Source organism: Otolemur garnettii, unplaced genomic scaffold (genome assembly GCF_000181295.1).
Source record: "Otolemur garnettii isolate 467f Iridium unplaced genomic scaffold, OtoGar3 scaffold00142, whole genome shotgun sequence".
NCBI lineage: Eukaryota > Metazoa > Chordata > Mammalia > Primates > Galagidae > Otolemur > Otolemur garnettii.
Window position 1 is genome coordinate 2,007,581 of NW_003852537.1, and position 22,172 is coordinate 2,029,752.

Sequence of the window (22,172 nt, forward strand, 5' to 3'; positions counted from 1 at the left end):
GTTGCTGTGAGCTGTAATGCCACGGCACTCTGCCCAGGGGGACAGCTTGAGGCTCTGTCTCAAAAAAAAAAAAAAAAAAAAAAAGAAAGTGATCTCTCATAGGCAAATTGGGCAAAAACAGCCTCCCTTTTCATTCTTTTCACACTTTGGGGATTTTGTCACATTTTCTGGGACAAGTTGTACATACGTGCAACAAACTCTTGCTGTTGAAGTAAACAATAAAATGTCTCAAAACCCTGTTGTTGTTGTTATTAATCCCTTTACTGAAATCTCAAAATTGTTCTTGAGTAACTTCTTTTCTCTAAGAATTTCACTTGATGCCACTTTGATACTGGCTTGGGGAAGGCTGAGAGGAGCTTGATATTTCTTGCTTCCTGTAAGTGAATGCTCCTTGGAACAGGGCAGCCCTGCAAATAGAATACAAAAATCATTTCCATTGAGAACTGTTGGAGGTTGATGCACAGACTTCTCTGTGTCTTAAGAAGAGTTGCTTCTTCATAGTCATAGTAGGTCCAAGGGATTTCCAGAACTTCTAATGAATCTGGATCATAAGGAATTAAGTAAATCCCATCAGAAATATCTTAATGTCAGTTTCATATTTTTAAAAATGAAGCTTTAGTTTTCCTGTGAGAACACAGAGTTTGAGAGGCTCCCTGTTGTGAGGGTTCTTTATGGTGGCAAGGGAGTTTCATGTGTAGGGCTGTGAAGGTGGATTTCATTTGTACCTTTTCCTACAGATAGTATGGGAGATATTCTTCTGTCTAGTCTGCAGGTGTAAGGACAGTGAAACATCTCGGGTTAAATCTTGTTTCTTCTGATGACACAGGAATGTATCTTTACCAAAAATTTATCACAGAATCTGTGGTATGTTATTTCCATTTGGTTAATAATGGCGGCCACATTTGGATTTTCTTCCTACCGTCTTTCCACATTTACTTGGGAAAATGCAAAGGGAATATTTCATCTTCACTATAGTAGTACTTGAGATAAGTGCACTAATGAACTGGTAATTCAGAAAGCAGAGATTTGCTTAGCTTTGATTTAATCCTTAAATCGCTTGAAGGAAACCAGCTGCAAAAAAAGATTGCAGAAGGCAATAGAATTCTCAAAGTGTGAGGCTGGCCACATGTCTGACTTGCCTGTAGTTATAACCTTTACTGCTTACTAAAGTGGCAGCCAGAGTTTAGGCCCCTCTCCTTGTGGTTCATTTGACCTTGTGTTCTGAGTATTTACTATTTTTTTTTTTTTTTGAGACAGAATCTTACTTTGTCGCCATAAGTAGAATGCCATGGCATCACAGCTCTCTGCAACCTCAAACACTTGGGCTCAAGCGATTCTCTTGCCTCAGCCTCCCAAGTAGCTAAGACTACAGGCGCCCGCCACAGCACCCAGCAATTTTTGTTGTTGTTACCATTGTTGTTTAGCAAGCCTGGGCTGAGTTCGAACCTGTCAGCCTCTGTTGTATGTGGCTGGCACCCTACCCACTGAGCTACGGGAACTGCCCAATTTACCAAATATTTAAAATAGTTTTCCAGAAAGTTTCTTTCTTTGTTTCACATGTTGTATACATTCAGACTATAAAAGAACCTGTTGAGATAAATGTTAAAATTTCACACATTACTATAAGCTCCCCTTTAACAGGAGCTTAGTAATAGGCTGAATTTCTCTAAATCTTTGATATTTTCCAGTTTGCCTCCTTGGAATTTCATCTTGGTATAGAAGTCTTTAACACCCTGATTTTCTTAACTTGTAGTCATTAATTGAGCAATTATTGTATTGACTTGTAGTCATTAATTGAGCAACCATTTTCTATGCTACTAAGAATATTAGATAAAAAAGATAATTTATCAGATATAGTCCCTGATTTCTAGCATTTTACATTGGCAAAAGAGGGATGGGAAGGAAAAAGAGCAGATTATAATACAGGGTGTCCATAAAGTCCATATGCAATTTAAAATATATATGCTATCCTAGAAATAAACAGAATCATAGGAGTATATGGCATTTGAACTTGGCCTTGCATAATTGGTTGGAAATAGGCAGATGAGCGATGAATTGGGAAGGCCTTTTAAATAATGGAAATAGCTTGAGCAAATGCTTAGGAGTAGAATAGCACTTGGGATTTGTTGGGGGAAGTCATTCTGTGGCCTGGAATCATAGTCTTAGTGGGAGAAGCTATAGTAGAAGATGAGATATGGGGTCCAATTGTGTGGTCAATATCCTCTAGCCATTTAGGCCCCATATTGATACATGTTCATAAAAATTTAATATGTGTAAGAAGCATATTAAAACTTAATACATGTCAAGAAGCAACATATGTAGAGGTGAAGAATACAGATTTGCAGCTGGATTGCCTGGATTCAAATCCTTAATAGCTGTGTGGCCTTGGGTAAGTTATGCAGTCTCTCTGATGTCTCAGTTTCCTTGCATATAACATGGAGGTAATAATAGTATCTATGAAAGGTTAATTGCGAGGATTGGATAGTTAATATGAGTAGGGTTTACAATAGTTTCTGGCATATAGTAGAGTGGTATGTGAACATTACTAGTAGTTTTAATATTAGTATTTAGGTATAATGTATAATTTTTTTTCTCTGAACAAATTAGACTAGTCCTTCTATAGCTTATACATTCTATATAATTTTGTATTTGTAAAATTATAGTATCCCAAGCTCATAAGTGCCTGAAAATTCTGAAAACAGAATTTTTATTGTGATAAAAAAGCCTTCCTTTCTGAGAACCTTTAGCTTTGCATTGCAGCTGTGTAATTTTACTACTTCCTGGGACACGGGAGATCGTGAAGTTTAGTTGGTGATGTAGCTTATTCACATATTTTTGAGCACACACATGTACACCCGTGAGTGTATTACAAGGTTTCAATCAGTCAGTTTCGAATTAATGGGATGTTATGCAAGAGAATGACATTTTGTTTATCAATAGGGTGTTTTGATTACAAGCAATAGAAACTGGCTTTGGTTCATTTAGGCCAAAGAATTTATTGGAAAGCTGTCAAATGTGCCTAGAATGGCCAGAGGCTGAATACCAAACTTGAGGAAAGGTGAGAAACAAGGTAGCTTGGGTGATCTGAAAGCACGGCAGCCAGGTTGTAGACAAATAGCCTCATTTGTGTGTACCCCTGCTGCTATCTTTGTCATTGCAATTTTGTCTAGCTTCCCTTTCTGTTTTCCTTGTGTAACTGCCCTATTGTATGATAGTAAAGATTGGAAGCACTTTAAATACCTAGTGATAGGAATCTGAATACATTATGGAATAGTCATATAGTGGAATACATAATCCTTAAACATTTTATACACATGTAAGAATATTTAATGACACAGAAACCATTCATACATTCTATTAAGTGAAAATGGCAGGTAGCAAAACTCTATGTGCCGGATAATTATGTTAAAAAATTCAGTGAGGCTTAGCACCTATAGCTCAAGTGGCTAAGGCTCCAGTCACATACACCAGAGTGGGCGGGTTCGAATCCGGCCCAGGCCTGCCAAACAACAATGACAACTACAACCAAAAAATAGCTGGGCATTGTGGCAGGTGCCTGTAGTCCCAGCTATTTGGGAGGCTGAGGCAAGAGAATTGCTTAAGCCCAGGAGTTAGAGGTTGCTGTGAGCTGTGATGCCATGACACTACCCAGGGCTATAGCTTGAGGCTCTGTCTTAAAAAAATAAAATAAAATAAAATAAATTCAATGAACTATTTCTGTTTTGCTGATGAACATAGAGACAGTGACTCTTTGCCCAAGGTCATGGCTCGTAAGTGGAGGAGGAGGGTTTAAACCTGGGAGTGAGGCTTGGGAACCAGACACTTGCCATTTCACTACCCTCTCTTTCGTACAAAGATCTATATGAAAAGGCAGTAGTAGCTATTATAGCTGGGAGATTAGATTATGGATGCTTTTATTATTATTTATTTATTCTAATTTCTATGATGAGCATATGTGACCAAAATGATTCCTAAGTTATTGTAAAAATATAAAGTGTTAGAATACTTTTCTTCCAGTTGAGGTTATGTGTCCAGAGATATCCATTGCTAATGTCTTTTCATATGTAATATGAAATCCCAATATTATATCCCATTAATATATGAGTTTCCTCTTTGAACTTGTATGTCATGCAGTATGTTTATCATTGACAGGATGAGCAGTTGCCATCAAAACCAGAAAATATCATTGGAATTTTAAACTCAGTGTTACTGCATTTAGGGGAATTACATAAAAGCATTGATAAAATGGTTTGTGCTTTAAATGGAAGATTTAAATCTATGGAGCTTTTTGAGATTTGTATTTGTCACGTCTTGGCACAAGTTTCCCGCTTGTAAAGTCTGGTTATGAAAAGACTCTGGTTTCCATATGTATATTTAAAATACTCCAAGTCATGGATTCAAATGAGTAATTGACATAATATCTATATCAAATTTCTGCTTTGGCATACCTTATCATGAGGGCAGTGTATATTTATTTTAGTATTTGCAATAACATTTAATTGGCAAAATGGTATTCATTTTAATAGTCGTCCACAATATCTTTTATAACTTCCCAGAAATTACTTTTTTGAAATGAAAATTTATGTTTGATTTCCCAGGAAGCTTAGGAAAATGAGCCACATACCTATGCACACAAGCATATGCAAATGGTGCTGGAGTGGTCAATACATAGGTGTTTGGAGATTAGAAGCTCCACGTCTCCATTTCCTTAACCTTTTTACTAAGTCTTAAGTCTAAAGCCACATGGATTGTCAGATGTGCAGTTATACATATCACTAAAACAGAAACAATGATATGAATTGAATGATGACAATGCTTTCTAATTATTTTTATTTCTATTATTGAAAAAGCCACTTATTTAAGTATGGATTCTTGTGCATATATAATTTGAAAGTATAAGAAAAATAGCTTAGGCTTGGCACCCGTAGCACAGTGGTTTAGCCTGGGCCAGCTAAACAACAATAACAACTGCAACAACAACAACAAAAAGTAGCCGGGCGTGATGGTGAGCACCTGTAGTCTCAGCTACTTGGGAGGCTGAGGCAAGAGCATTGCTTAAGTCCAAGAATTTGAGGTTGCTGTGAACTGTGATGCCACGGTACTCTACCAAGGGTGATATAGTGAGGCTCTGTCTCAAAAAAAAAAAAAAAAATAGCTTAAAGAATTCCTAAAATTTTCATATTCAGTGTCTATCTCTTCTGAATCAACTCTTTGACACAGAATCAACAATATTTGTGTTTCCGTATGATACACTATCAAGAGTGTTGACAGTGCAACTTTTTTGGAAGAGTGCTCTCTAAGTTTTCTTAAGCAGCTTCATTAAGATGTATTTCACATACCATATACTTTGTCCCTTTTAAAGTGTAAAAGTCAACGGTTTTAGGTATTTGTAAATTTGGTAAAATATATAACAAAATTTGCCATTTTAACCAATTCTAAGTATACAAGTGAGTGGCATTAATTACATTTAGAATGCTGTGCAACCGTTACCACTATCGATTTCTTTCTTTCTTTTGTTTTTGTAGAGACAGAGTCTTACTCTATCACCCTCAGTAGAGTGCTGTGGCGTCACAGAGCTCACAGCAACCTCCAACTCCTCGGCTTAGGTGATTCTCTCGCCTCAGCCTCCCAAGTGGCTGGGACTACAGGCGCCTGCCACAACGCCCAGCTATTTTGTTGTTGTTGTTGCAGTTTGGCCTAGGCCGGGTTTGAACCTGCCACTCTCGGTATATGGAGCTGGCACCCTAACCACTGACCCACAGGTGCCACCTACCACTATCAATTTCTAAAACTTTTTTTTTATTCTCCTCAGACATAAACTCTGTAATCGTTAAGTGATAACTCTCCATTTATAAGTATCACATGGCAGATTAGACTAGGGTATAGTCCGTGCTCCATTAGTGAATTTCTGTAAGACCTTGTTCTCCTTATCTGTTGGCCTTTTTTTTTTTTTTTTTTTTTTGAGACAGTCTGACTCTGTCACCCTCGATAGAGTGCCATGGCTTCAAAGCTCACAGCAACCTCAAACTCTTGGGCTTAAGCAAACCTCTTGCCTCAGCCTCCCAAGAAACTGAGACTACAGGCACCCGCCACAATACCTGGCTATGTTTTAGAGATGAGGTCTCACTCTAGCTCAGGCTGGTCTTGAATTCCTGAGCTCAGGTAATCCACCTGCCTCTGCTTCCCATAGTGCTAGGATTACAGGTGTAAGCCACCGTACCTGGTTTTCTTGACATTTTTTTAACCAGTGAATCTAGGAATAATTATACACACACTTACACACACATTGCCAAATAGCATGCCTTTGTCATAATATTGATATGACTGTTAAGTGGATAAATTCTCTTTCAAAACTCCTCAGAGACAGATGTATAGGATGTTAATAATACATATAAGGAACAGAAAATATTGAGGGATTTTCATCAAATGTTAATAAGATTTTAGAATGTGTAAAAATTCCAAGTTACTATTTATAGGCTTATATGTGGCCTATCTTTTATATGTAGTAGAAATTTAAGTGGAATCAAAATTTATAATCTCATTATACCCCTATAAAAGGGTGGCCAATTTATAATGTCTTATCTTTTTAAATTTCAAATGTGCACCATATACCACATTAAAAGTCTTTGAACTTGCCTACACATGGAAATAAAATTAAGAAAAACTAAATTCTTTTTTTATATGTATCATTCTTTTTCCTTCTAAAATGAGATTGCAGGTTCTGTGCCTGTAGAACAGTGGTTACGGTGTCAGCCACATACACCGAAGCTGGCGGGTTCGAATTTAGCCACGTCCAGCTAAGCAACAGTGATAACTGCAACAGAAAAATAGACGGTTGTTGTGGCAGCTGTCTGTAATACCATCCACTTGGGAGGCTAAGGCAAGAGAATTGCTTAAGCCCAAGAGTTTAAGGTTGCTGTCAGCCGTGATGCCACAGCACTCTACCTAGAGCAACATCATGAGACTCTGTCTCAAAAAAAAAATAAATAAAAAATAAAATAAAATGAAATAAGATGAGATTGCAATGTTTAGACCAGTGGTTCTCAACCTTCCTAATGCCGTGGCCCTTTAATGCCGTGGTTGAGAACCACTGGTCTAGACCTTCAGGTGTGGAATTCCTACCTCCATTTGTAAAAATTAATTGTACTTTGTATAGTAAGTTAAATATATTTATTGCATTTGAGCATTTCAGTTTGAAATTGTGTGTGCCTCTTCTGTTGGTTTTCTGATGTTGTTGTTGGGGTTTTTTGCTATTTAAACCTCTGATCCAAATATGAACCAGGAACACTGAATCTCAGTTTGAAATTAGTAGAAACTCCATGTCTCATCAAGGGGACTTTCTTATCACTATTCCATATGCCCCAGATTATTTCAGAATTTAACAATAGCATGGATTCTTATAAAGAATCAAATGCATTGGTAGCTTTTTAGAAAACTAGACTGAGTTCTAAAATGGAAAGAGACAACTGAAAAATTTATTGAACAATCAATGTGGCATTAGATTTAAGATTTAGTAAAAAGGATGAGGAAATAGAGATATGAAGCTTCTAATCACTAATTTTTAGTGATTTAAAGTGATTTTTAAAAAATGACTTTATTCTGTATGGTGTTCTTTTCCCTTCCCTGTTTATCTCTGGCCCCTTATTTCTTGGATTGTATTTAAAATTAAATAAAAATTATTTGGGCGGTGTCTGTGCTCAGTGGGTAGGGTACGGTTCCCATATACTGAGGGTGGAGGGTTCAAACCTGGCCCTGGCCAAACAATAGGAAATAGCCAGGCGTTGTGGCGGGCACCTCTAATCCCAGCTACTCGGGAGGCTGAGGCAGGAGAGTCGCCTAAACCGAGGAGCTGGAGGTTGCTGTGAGCTGTGACACCATGGCACTCTACCAAGGATGATAAAGTGAGACTCTGTCTCTAAAAAATAAATAAATAAATAAATAAAAATTATTTGTATTTCTCTTTGACTCTGAATATTCTTATTGCTTCATGGGATATGTGTGTCTAAATTTCATCTCTTCACTTGGCGTCATGAATCTTTCTTCTCTACTCTTCTATTTCAAGTCTCAGTTTGATAATTAATAGAATATTCTAGTGTCAACTTAAAAGCTATGATGATGAGTTAGTTGTATTTTAATAAAGATACACAACTTTTTCAAGTAAATCTTCTTTACACTGGTCATCTGGGAAATCTGGGTGTATTATATGTTTTTATAATGTTAAGCTCACAATGTGGAACTGCTTTTTTAAATTGAGGTCAAATCCTAGTTGCTCTCTTACTTTCTCACTAGGAAAAGTACATCTTTCCCATCCTTAATTCACAGATTTCCTCCAATCTGGCCTATTATTAATGTTAGTATACAAATGAATATTTGAGTATGTATTATAAGCTTTAGTTATTAATTTAGGTTCTAGACCAATTATTTAAAATAAAAGATAGTGTTTCTTTAGTTTCAATCATAATTTGCTTCAATCCTTTGGAACATAGGAAGTAAACACCTGTACTTCCATTTTACTCCTATTAAGTTGTTACACCTCGTGTGTTTACTGTATACCTTTTCCCCATCAGCGTTATTTAGCCCAGATGTCTGAGGAGCTCTGGACTTTATAAAAACAGGGACTGTTCATCAAACTGAAGAGATGAACTCGACAGTTCTAAAATAGGTCTTATCCTCTATATTTAGGAAAATGAGAAAATAACAATGTTGGTCTTATTTAAGGTTAAAGATCTTTTATTGAGTCCTGTCTCTATGCCTTTGTTCATCAGACCTTTGTGATAATTTTCTGGCTTAGTATTTTTCCAAAAATGTTTAAGTTAACTGTTTATAGAAGGAAAAAATTACCCATCAATGCAGATGCCAATTTAGATAATAAACAGTAGTTAAGTACCGTCTTTTAAAAAATAGCTTAGCTTTCGTGCGTGCTAAGAGATCATATGGCAAGAGAGGAAGCAAGAAATAAAAACCAAGGAAGCCAGACTCTAATAACCCACTGTCTTCGAACTAACCCATTCCTGTGAGAGCAAGAATTTATTCACCCTCATAGGAGAGCATTAGTCTATTCATGAGGGAGTCACCCCCATGACCCAAACACTTTCCACTAGTCCCCTTCTCCCAACACTGCCACATTAGGAATCAAATTTCAACATGAGTTTTGTCAAAACAAACTGAACCTTAGCAGGTCTTAACAGGATGTGTTATGTGCCCCCATGCTGCCTGTCCCCGGAAAGAAGTTATTGCACACACCTTAGAAAGCAGGTAAACCATTCTATAAGAAATTTAGGTATTTTCCTCTTAGAATTAATTCCACATTATTGTTCTCTTTTATGTGTAAGGCCCTGTGTTAGATGCTGTAGGGGTGAGGGACAAAGCAGTATAAGACCTCCCTAGACTACTGAAACATCTTCCAAGAGGTCAGCTTCCTGCCTCCTGCTTCTCCCTATTCTTCTTCATTTTCTACTCCAATGCTAGAGTTTATAGCTTAAAAAAAAAAAAAAATGGATCTAGTCATGTTTGGCTTTTCATTGCCAAACAAGGCAAAGTTCAAGTCCTTAGCATTACTACATCTTCTCTAGTCTGATTATAGCCTCTCCTCCTATTCCTGAATCAAACATTCCATTTCCCCAAGTTCACTATGCCTTTTCAGACATGTCTTTACACGTTTCTTCTGTAAAGTGATCTACTCCCTAGTCACTCCTTCTTGTCTTTTCATCTAAACGTCTTCATAATCCTATTCATATTATTTATTTCCTTGTCTCTGCTCCTGCTGCTAAAGATGAAGGCAGAATCTCAGTCATTTGTTTCTCCAGTGGCCCAGGGCCTGGCAGGAAGCAGTTATTAAATGTTGTTTTAAATGAATGAGGTAGAGGACCTTCTTAAATGATGGATCTTATAATCCAGTGGGGAGGGAAGGTGATCAGAAGACTGAAAACCACGAATGTGTGGCTGAATGGAAAACAGCATATTAATCAGCCGAATTCTATAAATCCTCTTCACCAAGTGTGGTACAATTATAAATCTATCCAGTTTCAATTACCCTCACAGCTTAGTATTTTGTAGATTTCTCAGTGCACTGTGTTTTGTTTTGTTTTTTCTGCCTCTAGGTATCAGCCTAAAATGTCAAGCTGTTGTTTTTTCTGTTACTTCTGAGTGCCTGGGAGTAGGGGACTGATATATGGTGAAAAATGGCAGAAATATGAGTCAGTTGGTGAGGAAAATGAGAAAATACACTGTCCTACATTATAAGAACAATCTTCTCAGATTGCCAAAAAAAAAAAAATTACCTGGTAACATCACTTGCCATTCTGTGTTCTGTTATTATCTAGGTACCCCTCTCTCTTTGATTAATTTTTTTCTCACAGCCAGTTAGCATGTTCATAGACAGAAGGCCCTTCTAACTCAGTCACCCTCTCATAATATCCATAAGAAGTTTGTTTTGGGATTAAAATCTTATAGTTTCCCCTGGTTCCCACCTCATTTTTACCTTACCAGAAAATTAGATAATTATCTCTTATAGTTAAAATTTGAGAATGAGATTTAACTCTTGGATATAAGAAACGTGTATATTATTTTGTTTATTCTTACAGTAAATTTAGCTTTATTCTATAATTATTATTATTTTTTTGAGATGAAGTCTTAACTGTGTTCCCCAAGCAGGCATTAAACTGCTGGACTCAAGCAATCTTCTCACTTTAGCCTCCTGAGTAGCTGGGATTATAGGTACATGCCCACTGCACCGTCTTATAGTACAGTTACTTTATAAAATTTCACTAATTGGAATTTTTTTGCTTCGTTCCTTGTTTTATGTATTTATTTTATTTTATTTTATTTTTTTGAGATAGAGTTGTACTGAGTTGCCCTGGGTAAAGAGTCCCTTGGCATCATAATTCATAGCAACCGCGAACTCTTGGACTTGAGCAATCCTCTTGCCTCAGCCACCTAAGCTGAGACTACAGGTGCCCACCACAATGCCTGGCTAACTTTTCTATTCTTTTTTTTTTTTTTTGTGGAGATAGGATGTTGCCCTTGCTCAGGCTGATCTCAAACTTGTGAGGTCAAGCAATCCACCTACCGCAGCCTCCCAGAGTGCTAGGATTACAGGCATGAGCCACTATGGCTGGCCTAAAAAAAAACTCTTGATGTTAACATGTAAAATTTTGCTGTTGGCTAACTTGAATTTTATCTAAGTTAGCTGAAAAGATCTATATTTTATCCTGCTTCCTGAAACTTAGGTTTGCTGGGTAGAGAATTCTAGGTTAGCCATATTGCCTTGTCTTCTTACCTCTATTGTTGCTTTTGAGAAGTTAGTCATACTTTGAAAAATAATCTTTCCCTTTTTTTTGTGGCTGCTTTTAAGATTTTTCTTTTTGTCTACATTTTCTGTAGTTTCACCTGTGATATAGCTAGCTGTATGTTTCTTTTTGTTTATTCTGCTTGGGCTTTTTCTTTTTTTTAATTTCAGATTATTATGAGGGTATTGATGGTAGGTTACAGTGTTTGTGTTTGTTAGCAAGGTTTCTGTTGTAGTTGTGCCTGTCACCCAGGAGGTGTGCTTTTACACTATGCCCATGTGGTGAGAGTATACCAATCCCTCCTTCCCCCTCCTTCTCTACTACTCTGTCCCCTAAACTTGAATTAAATTGAGTGTTTTGCTTGTGTGGGTCTGTATTAGTTCGTCTACTAGCTTCATATTAGTACTGAATACATTGGATACTTGCTTTTCAGTTCTTGTGATACTTTACTAAAGAGAATGTTCTCCAACTCTGTCCAGTTTAATACATAAGATGTAAAGTCTCCATCTTAATTATGGCTGAATAGTATTCCACAGTACACATATACCAGAGTTTATTAATCCATTCATGGGTTGATCCCACATTTTGGCGATTGTAAATTGAGCTGTAATAAACTTTAATTATTCTACTTGGGCTTTTTGAAATTATGGGATGACAGTTTTTATCACTGTCTTAGTCCATTTTGTGTTGCTATAACAGAATACCACAGACTGGATAATTTGTAAAGAAAATACATTTATTTCTCACAGTTCTGGAGGGTAGGAAGTCCAATATCAAGGTGCTAACCTCTTGTGAAGCCTTCTTGCCACATCATTCCATGGCAGAAGGTAGAAGGGCAAGAAAGCGCTTACAGGAGAGAATGAGATGTTGAATTCACAGCTTCAAATCTTTCTATAATCAGCATTAATCCATTCATAAGTATAGAATGTGACCTAAACACCTCCCCTTTAGGCCCACCTCCCAATATTTATTTCCACACATTCAAACCATAGCAATTACTTCTTGAAAATTCCTAGCCACAATCACCTCCATTGTTGCCTTTGCCCCATTTCCTCTCTCTCCTTTCTTTCTGGTACTTCAGTGAACCTCAGTTTAGAATTTCTCACTGTAACAGTTTATTCTCCTTTCCTTTTAAAATCCCTTAAGGTATAAGCTTAGACTTTTGATTTGTGACATTTTCTAATAACATTTAATCTTATCAATTTCATTCTAAGTGCTGTTTTAGCTGAATCTCACACATTTTAATATTTATTTTCATCCTCTTTTAATTCAAAATACTCTCTAATGACCTATGGATTATGTAGAATTGTGATGTTAACATTCAAGTGTTTGAAGATTATCCTGTTATCTCTTCATGTTGCTTTCTAGTTTAATTCTATTATGGTTAGAGAATATACATTGTATGATTTCGGTTTGCTAAGATTTGTTTTATGAGTGTTCCATATTGTACTTGAAAAGAATATGTATTCTGCTGTGCTTGAATGGAGTGCTCTGTATCATTTTGGTTCAGTTTATTAATGGCACTCAGTTCTTCTGCATATATGTATCCTTGTTGACTGTCTACTAGCTCTATCAACTACTGACTAGAGAGTTTTTACATCTTTAGCTGTAATTTTAGATTTGTCTATTTCTCTCTCAATTCTGTCGATTTTTGCTTTATGTATCTTGATGCTCTGTTAGGTACATAGGCATCCAGGATCGTTACATCTTGTTGGTGAATTGACCCTATTAAAAACATTATTGTATAATGTCCTTTTATGTATACATATGTATTTTAGAGATGGGGTTGTTGCCCCATCTGTACTTGATATTCTGGGCTCAAGAGATCCTCCTGCCTCAGTAATTTTCTTTCTCTGAAGCTTACTTTGTCTGATATTAACATAGCAATTTTAGCTTTCTTTTTCTTTTTCTTTTGAGACAGAGTCACACTATGTTTGCCTTGGTAAAGTGCCATGCATCACAGCTCACAGCAACCTCAGACTCTTGGGCGTAAGTGATTCTCTTGCCTCAGACTCCCAAGCAGCTGGGACTATAGGTGCCCGCCACAATGCCCTGCCACTTTTTCAGTTGTGGTTGCCATTGTTATTTGGCAGGCCCAGGCTGGGTTCGAACCCACCACCTCTGGTATACGTGGCTGGCTCCCTAGCTGCTGAGCTACAGACGCTGAGCCCATTTTAGATTTCTTATGAATAGTGTTTGCATGGGAAATCTTTTTCTCTCCACATGATGATTTCCCTTGCTCTTTGTATGTTCAATAATTTTGGATTATATCCTTGACATTTTGATTATGATGTTATGATACTGTATGCCTTATGTAAGTACTATGGAGAATATTGATGTATTATTTTAGCAGACTGGTTGAGTTTAGGGCATGTGTTCTAACTAGCCTTCTGTGGGTTGTGGTTTCAATGTTAGTTGTTTTCAAAACCCTTGCAGTGCCATCTGTACCTACCATTTGGCAGAACCTGTGTTCTACCAAATGTCTACCTAGAGCCTGATCAGTGGCTTAGGTATGCTGGTCATTTGTATGTGAAAGTTGTTCCTAGTAGTCCAGAATCGAGGTTGAGAATTTTTTGGTCACCCAGCTGATATGGTGCCTGGCTACTGTCTGAACTTTTACCACCAGGGTGCCTCTTTTGAGTGCTAGCCCAAACAGAGAGATAATTCATCAGGACCCAATCTTGGCAGTTAAAGGATTCCAGCTTTCATCCTCCAAACTCTAAAAGGACATCTCTCAGCAAATAACCCCAGGGCAAAGGCAGCTGGACTTCTAGATTTTTCTCTAGGCTCAGATCATGATCTTGAACTTCTAGCCTTCAGAACTGTAAGACAATATTTTTCTGTAGTTTAGGACATTCAGCAGATGGTACTTTGTTATGGCAGCCCTAGCAACTAATAAAAAGTGCTTCTTACTCATAACCAATGGCTAAATTGAGAACTTTAAGAAAACATTCTTTTAGGTCTGTAAGTTTATGGACCTGGCCCATTGCCTGTACTTAGTAGGTAGGCACTTGACAAATATTTATAGGTATATCTACTCGAATGGAATATTTATGTTCTTGAAAAACCTTGCAATCTGCCTGATAATACCCTGAAATTACTATCTTGTGAGAAATGTAAAATGTAAATATCTCAGGGAAGCTAAAAGGTTACTTTTAGAATTTTGAGTCTATATATATGTATATATATGATGATGTACATATATGTATACACACATATGGTTTTAAATGATTGATATCTTTTAATTGCTTTTACTTTTGTTACTCTTGTACATAAATTTAACTGAGCTATTAGTGAAACTTACAATTTGACTTTCATTATCTGTTATTTTTCAAAATTCAAATTAATATAACATAGAAAGTCTTTATCAAATCTTTAATATTTAGACTGGAAAGCTTTTTATTTTAGGAAATTTACTTGTAGTCAATTTGTAATTGAAAGCTTGGCTTCCTATTTTTTTTTTCTTTAGGTATATAGTCTTTTTCTTTTTGAGATGGAGTCTCACTCTTTCACTCTGGGTAGAGTGCCATTGCATCATAACCTATAGCAACCTCAAAATCCTGGGCTCAAGTTATCCTCTTGCCTCAGCCTCCTGAGTAGCTGAGACAATAGGCGTGTGCCGCAACATCTGGCTGATTTTTCTTTTCTTTTCCTTAATTTTTCTCTTCTTCTTCTTCCTCCTCTTCCTCCTCTTCCTCTTCTTCTTCTCTTCCCCTTCTTTCTCCTCTTCCCCCTCTTCTTCTTCCTTTTTTTCTTCCTTTTCCTCTTCTTTCTTCCTCTTCTTCCTCCTCTTCCTCTTCTTCCTCCTCCTCCTCTTCTTCTTCTTCTTTTTAATAAAGACAGGGTCTTAACTCTTACTCAGGCTGGTCTTAAACATCTGAGCTCAAGCAATCCACCTGCCTCAGTATCTCAGAGTACTAGTATTACAGGCATGAACCACTGCTCCCAGCCAGGTATATAGTTTTTTAATCAAAATATACGTACAGAAAAGTATGTTTTTGTAGTATGTTAATTTTTCTAAATAAAGAGAGTCTCTTAAAGACCAACTCTTTATATGAAGAGAAAAGAAGTTATAAATTGTACTTAGCTTGGCATAAAATGATTTTTCTGCACAAAAATTTTAGGCATTAAACTGCAAAAATTGTTTAGGATTTGTGTGTCATTTCTGTAGGGCTCTGGCATTTTGGCAATAACTTAATATTATTATATGGTGGTTGCTTTGTTGAACTTTGTTGAATTTTTGGCACTAAATTTCAGAAGAATCTATATTTTCCAAGACAAAAGTCAATGTGGTGATAATTCTTTCCATGTTTTCACCCCCATTTCTGTAGCTAGTGCTGAAAGCAGAATAGGAAAATAGCTTTGAAAAGGGAGGAAAGGAAATTTGACAATTAAGAATGCCAGACTAAAGGCAGCCTTTAATTTGGTTAATTAATTTGCAATTCATTTTTGGGAACCATTTCCTAAATATAACACTTGCAGAGAACACCAGACCTTCTTATAATTCTGGGAGTGGGATGGAGGAGAGAGGAACAGTATGTGTTTGTGCGTAGTGTGTATTCTCCCTTCCCAGTGTTTTAAGCAGCATAAGATGATAGGAATGCCACACTTACTCTCTATTCCCCCATTCTGCCCCTGCCTCCTTGTGTCTCATGGGTCATGTAGTGTAGGTATGAGAGTGAAAACCGCTAGCTATTGTGAATCTGTGTATAGTATGTGAGGTGTGGAGACTATCAGTCCTGACAGTTGATTCCTGTTATTTGCAGTAGGTGTGTTCTGTAAAATCACTACAAATGCTGGCTTAACAAATACTAAACCACTGTTCCTACGGAAACATAGGGCTATGGTCCTGTGAGCCTTAGGTCACACTGTTTTTGCCAAGTGATAAATACATAGCTTTATTTTCTATGTGCTTCTGTTTAAAGACACCTTATTCCTGTATGTTGTTGATTTGTTAACACTGATTGAAGTCATGGCCAATAGCACTATCACTCATGCCTGAACTAAATTGATTTAACACATATATTTCCTATTCAAGGCACATCATAGTCCTGTGCTTAGGAACACTAGATAGCACTTTAGCACTGTGCATAAGGGCTGTCTTAAACAGCAAAATCACCAACACAAAGTGCAAACACGTGAAAACATGGCACTAAATAGACCATGGAAAGATCATTTGTTTACTGTATGAGGCTGAAACCAGAAGGGAGAGCCTTGCCTTGTTTGACCTTAGCTGGGAACATGCACGTTGGGTGACTCAAGTTTTTGTTGCTCTGCACACATCTGTGAGTGAGCATGGAAGTGCCACAAGTATTGATTTGGGGGTTACAAGTACATTTTAGCAAGTAGATGAGTTCACAAATATAGAATCCATGAATAATGAGGTTCAACTGTACTCGAAAGACTAGCCTTAGAGTCCTGATATCCTCACTGCCTAGGCATATCAAGCAAGTTACTTAACCTCTCTGTCAGTTTTCAGTCTATAAAATAGGACTAAATATCACATATATCAGAAATTTGTGAATATTAATAAAGTTTAACTCAGTAATGATGCTATCACACTGCCAGATATTTGAGTGCTTGATGAGTAGTGTTGGTGTTAGTAGTAATTATGTTAGTAGTAATTATTAAGATCACTTAAAAGTAATAGCAGCTATCTTTATTGAGTACCTATTCGATGCCTACAATAGCTCTGAAGGGGTAGGAAGTATTACCTGTATGGCACAGATATGGAAATTAAGGCCTAGAGAGGTTGAGTAATTTCCCCCATACCCATTGGGTAAATAGTTGAACTGGATTTGAACCCAGAACTTGATGATTTCAAAATCCACACATGCATTTTGGTTTGGTGTAGTGAAGAAGGGTTATAGATGAGTATGGCTTCAGGTCTCAAATAATCAAGTTGGAGCTATACATCCTGGTGAGGGCAGAAGGTGGTTAGGAGGGAGGGATGCATTGTGGTGGAAAGAGGTTATATTTGCTGCCCAGATTTGGAGAAATTAGGGCAGAGTGATCCAAGTAACCAGTCTTGGGATGCAGAGACATAAAATAATTAATAAACTTAGACTCAGGTAGAAGCTAAGGGTGCTAGAAAGAGAATAGAGAGTTTAGCTAGGGACGGGCTAGAAAGAGGACCTGAGCAAGGAATGTTTTGTATTTAAGGGAGGTAATGAATTTGAGGCTCCTTGGTATCAGATTCTTCTGTTGGTTATTTTTCTAGCTGTCCAGAAATGGACTTATAAAAAATAGTACTGATAATTGCTTTCCTTTATATGGTTTCTGACCTTTATAGTCCTCAAATCTAGAAAAGTTAGTTTTTTGTGAAATTTCTTTGTTTCTCAAATAGCTGGCATAAGAATGTCATTTTCATTCAAGCCTTTATTCCAGAGACAGATCCTTTCTTTGAGTGGTTTTGGGGAATGGCTTCATGTACTCAACAGTTAGTGTTTGTGTAGGTAGAGTGAATCAGAAGCCATCTCATTTCTCATATTGCACTGAGTCTGGCCCTTCGGTAAGTAAAGGCCTCATAAAGGCCCTTTCCCTTCTCTCCTCCTGTTGTATAGAGGTTTTTCTGAGCCACAGCTGAGCAAAGTGTTGTGAATCGCCAAACCCTGAGGGACCCATGGAAGTTTTCTATCATTTTCTACTTGTTATTCTGCAAATGTTTTCCAATAGACTATAACATAGCAGCTGGAGAGGAATACTTCATGGTATTCTTGTGGAATGATTCTTTCTTACATCTGGTTCAAGTTTGATGGCTATGCATTGCATGAATTTTACTAAATTGTGTATGTGTTTCAAATCCATGTAAATAAATGAATAAGTAGTTAAAAGCCAGGGTAGTAATTTGGGACTAGGTTTTTCTAACTTTCATGGATCCCCTAGAAGTTTGTCCATGGAGGTTATGCATATGCAGTCACTACTAATATGCATCCAGAGCAGGGCTGGCAAACTTCTGAAAGGCCCCAATAGTAAATATTTTATGCTTTGCAGGTCTTATGGTTGCAACTACTCAACTCTGCTGTTGTAGCTATAAATGCTAAGTAAACTGATGAAGTGGCTGTGTTCCAATAAAACTTTATTTATGAACACAGGTGGTAGTTTACCAACCAGAGCATAACTGTCTCTGTGAGACCTGCACAACTTCTTTGTAGGGTTAACCCCTTGCAGGTTGTATGTGTACAACATTCAAAGTCTGTATTAGAACCTTGTGCGTAGGGTAGTGAAAGTAATGTTATATAGAAAAGTTTTCATCTCCTCTGAATTTTAAGAAAAAGATTGTAATACCAAAGTATTAAGCTTGTTGAACATTTTTTATTGGTGATAGGAAAGGAAAGTTGAAATTACATATGGCAACTCTAACAGCTTGCTCATACTAGTTTTTCTTCCAGTATAAATTGAACATTTAATAATAAATGTGAAGATATTTAATATTTTAGAACAGAAGGCAGAGAAATTATTATTATATAAGACATTTTATTTTTTCCATCTAAAATGTAATGCATTGGCTCTTTCTTTGTCTCCCCTTCTTGCCCTCTCCCTCTTTCTCCCTGTCCCCCTCTCTCCTTCTCTGTCTTTCTGCTGGGGTAGGGAAGTTGACTGTAAGAGGACATGGGTTTATGTGGGAGGAATAGGTATGTAATTCTGGCAGCCAGTTGCCACCACCTCTGACCCTACTCTCACTGTAAGCTATAGGGAAAGAAAGACACAGGTTTATAGCTCTCAACCTCTGATCAACCCATTCGACCTCCATGATAGGTTGATCATGGTCAGTAAATAGAGGATCCATTTCTAAAGAGCTTTATTTAGTGCATCCTTCTCCAAACACTTTAGATTACTCTCAGTAGCTCAGGCCACCTGCCCTGGCCACAGAATACAAACACTAGTCACAGCCTTTGTATGCAGTTTCGGCTGGAAAAAAGTATAAGCATTAACAATTATCCACCTGTTTTCTCATCATCCCTTTCCAGACTGACTTTTACTAATTCATCTGCATGAAAATGTGTTTCTTTCTTTCTTTCTTTCTTTTTTTTTTAGAGACAGAGTTTCACTTTGTCACCCTCAGTGTCACAGCTCACAGCAACTTCCAGCTCTTGGACTTAGGCGATTCTCTTTCCTCAGCCTCCCGAGTTGCTGGGACTACAGGCGCCCACCACAACACCCGGCTGTGAAAATGTATTCTTCCACAGTTGCATGTCTTCATAAATTCATGATTTTTCCCCCAGGAAGTAAGTCTTTTTCTTTTAAATGCTCCCACATGCAGGCTACATGTGCTTTAAGCATTTGCGATACTGTTCTTAGTATGAAGAATGAGGCCTTTTCTACCCCCTTCCCTCATACTATCTATTTGGAGGTTTAAATTAAGTGAGCAGAAAATACTAGCATGATAGAATATACATGTAGGTTTGCAGAAAAGTTAACCCAAGATCCTGTACCAGTGAGTCACAGGCTGAAAGCTTAGACTTTTTTTTTTTTTTTCTTTTGAGATGGAGCCTCAAGCTATCCCCCTGGGTAGAGTGCCATGGCAGCACGCCCACAGCAACCTCCAACTCCTGGGCTCAAGCGAGTCTCCTGCCTCAGCCTCCCAAGTAGCTGGGACTACAGGTGCCCGCCACAACGCCTGGCCATTTTTTGGTTGCAGCCATCATTGTTGTTTGGCGGGCCCGGGCTGGGGATTCGAACCTGCCACCTTAGGTGTATGTGGCCGGCGCCTTAGCCGCTTGAGCCACAGGCACCAAGCCAAAAGCTTAGACTTTTAACTATGCAGATGCAAACCTTGAGTTAAGTACATCAATGCTAGTTTACTTTCCAATGTTATTTTAATGAATAGAGTAGCATTTTGATAACAACTATATTTAAAAGATCGAATTTAAATCTGTGTCTAGATCCATGCTAAGGCAAGCAAGCCACTGGCACAAGGACCTGATATGTACTCTGCTCCACCCCCCCAACCCCCTGCTTTGATTTTTGACAGTATAACCTCTCTGTATATCCATATGTACCCATTCTTTGAAACTCAGTAAGACTCACCTCCACAAAAACAAACAAAACCCCCAAAGAAACAAAAAACTTGCCTAATCGTCCCTGCAGTGATATTGTTTCTCTGAATTCTTATAATCTGCCTGTATAGCTCATCTTAAAATTTGATTCCCTATGTCAGTAATGTCTTAGATTTACTCCCATCATGGACCCTACTTTCAATGAGTTTAAAATTTGTTCAGAGAAATTTTGTGTTATATGTACATATATATTTTAAAGAATTTATGTTTTATTTTGTAAGTGGTACTGAGCTCAGAGACTTACATGTGTGTGGTTATATAATGAAAAGTGTTTTATTCATTTATCCAACAAATAATTACTTCATGATTAAAATGAATTAGAGAAAAGAGATGCCAGAGCCTATTGTAATAATTCAGACACGAGATGAGAGTGGCCTGGAACTGAGCACCAGCAGTGAGACTGAAAAGAATAAACTTAAAGAAGAGGACAAAGGATGAATTGATGGGGCACACGAAGTCACTGAATGTGGTTAGCAAAAGTGATCGGCTTTGCACTATTGTTTGGTTTTCTTATTGATGCATTTTTATCTGTCTAGTTTATATGTAAACTCTTATGAGCAGGCACTATATTGTGTACTCCTTTTATAATAGGTGCCCATTGTCTTTTTATTCCTACTTAAAGAATTTTTAACACCTGTTATTCCACACCACATGGCTTTTTAAACACTGACTTATAACCCCCTAATAAGTTAACATTAAGACTGATAAATACTTCTAAGAGACAAATACCCCTTATATTAGTCTTGAAATCACTATTGCATTTCTTTTTTTATTGAGATATAATTATCATACTATAAACTTCTCCTGTTAAAGTGTACAATTTAGTATGTATTCACAGAGTTGTATACCATCACCCTCTCATTTCAGTATATTTTCATTACCCACAAAAGAGACTCCACATATGTTAGCAGTCATTCCTTATTCTTATTCCCAACCCCAGGTAACCACTAATCTATTTTCTGTCTCTATAGATTTGCCTGCTATGGACATTTCCTATAAATGGAATCGTGCAATTCCATTGTGTGATCCTTTATATCTAACTTTTTTCACAACTTTTTTCACTTAGTACAGTATTTTCAGAGTGCATCCATGTTGTAACATGGATCAGTACCTCATTCTGAATAAATATTTCCTTTTGTGAATTTGCCACATCTTGTTTATCCCTGTACCACATGATAGATGATGTGGGTTGTTTCTACCTTTTTGCTATTGTGAATAATCTGTTATGAATATTCATGTATAAGATTTTTTTTTAATTTTTACATCTACATGTGATTATTAGGTTTCCACTTTTGCCTTCACAGAATTAAAAAGGCTTAAAATTTAACAACAATAACAATGTTTAAGATAAGGACTAGAAACAAAAATCTCATAAAGAATGAATGAGGATAAATACATTCAGAAAAGAAATCAGACGATTGTTGCAACGAAGTATTAAGCAATAATAATAATAATCATAGTAATGCAAAGAAAGTAACATTCACATTGTCAAATAAGAGTATGTCTATTATAGAATGCTTTGACTCTAAGGTTCAGTATGGAGTCATCAATTAACTTATTATTTTTTTTCCAAAATCTCAAAAAACAGACAACAAATATTTATAAATAAAAATAAAAGATAATTTCAAAAACCAGATCATGCCAAATCTTATAGACAACAGAAAAAGAAGAAATACTTCAAATACTTTATTGTAGCTCAATTTACAATCGCTAAAATGTGGAAACAGCCTAAATGCCCTTCAACACAGGAATGGATTGGCAAGCTGTGTTATATGTATACCATGGAATATTATTCAGCTATTTTTAAAAATGGAGATTTTGCAGC

General features: G+C 37.0%; 1 protein-coding gene across 6 annotated transcripts in view; it reads left to right on the plus strand.

The window, feature by feature from the left end:
• Positions 1–22,172, plus strand: part of SMURF1 (SMAD specific E3 ubiquitin protein ligase 1) — a 115,811-nt gene that overhangs the window by 41,799 nt on the left and 51,840 nt on the right. Inside the window, exon 1 of one of the 6 annotated variants that reach the window (XM_023518588.1) lies at positions 19,495–19,516. The exons of the other annotated variants lie outside the window; for them this stretch is intronic. Within the exon in view, the coding sequence (XP_023374356.1) occupies positions 19,498–19,516 (19 nt within the window). The 5' untranslated portion in view covers positions 19,495–19,497. Of the gene's footprint in view, positions 1–19,494; positions 19,517–22,172 lie in introns of those variants that run through there. 6 annotated transcript variants of the gene reach the window in all.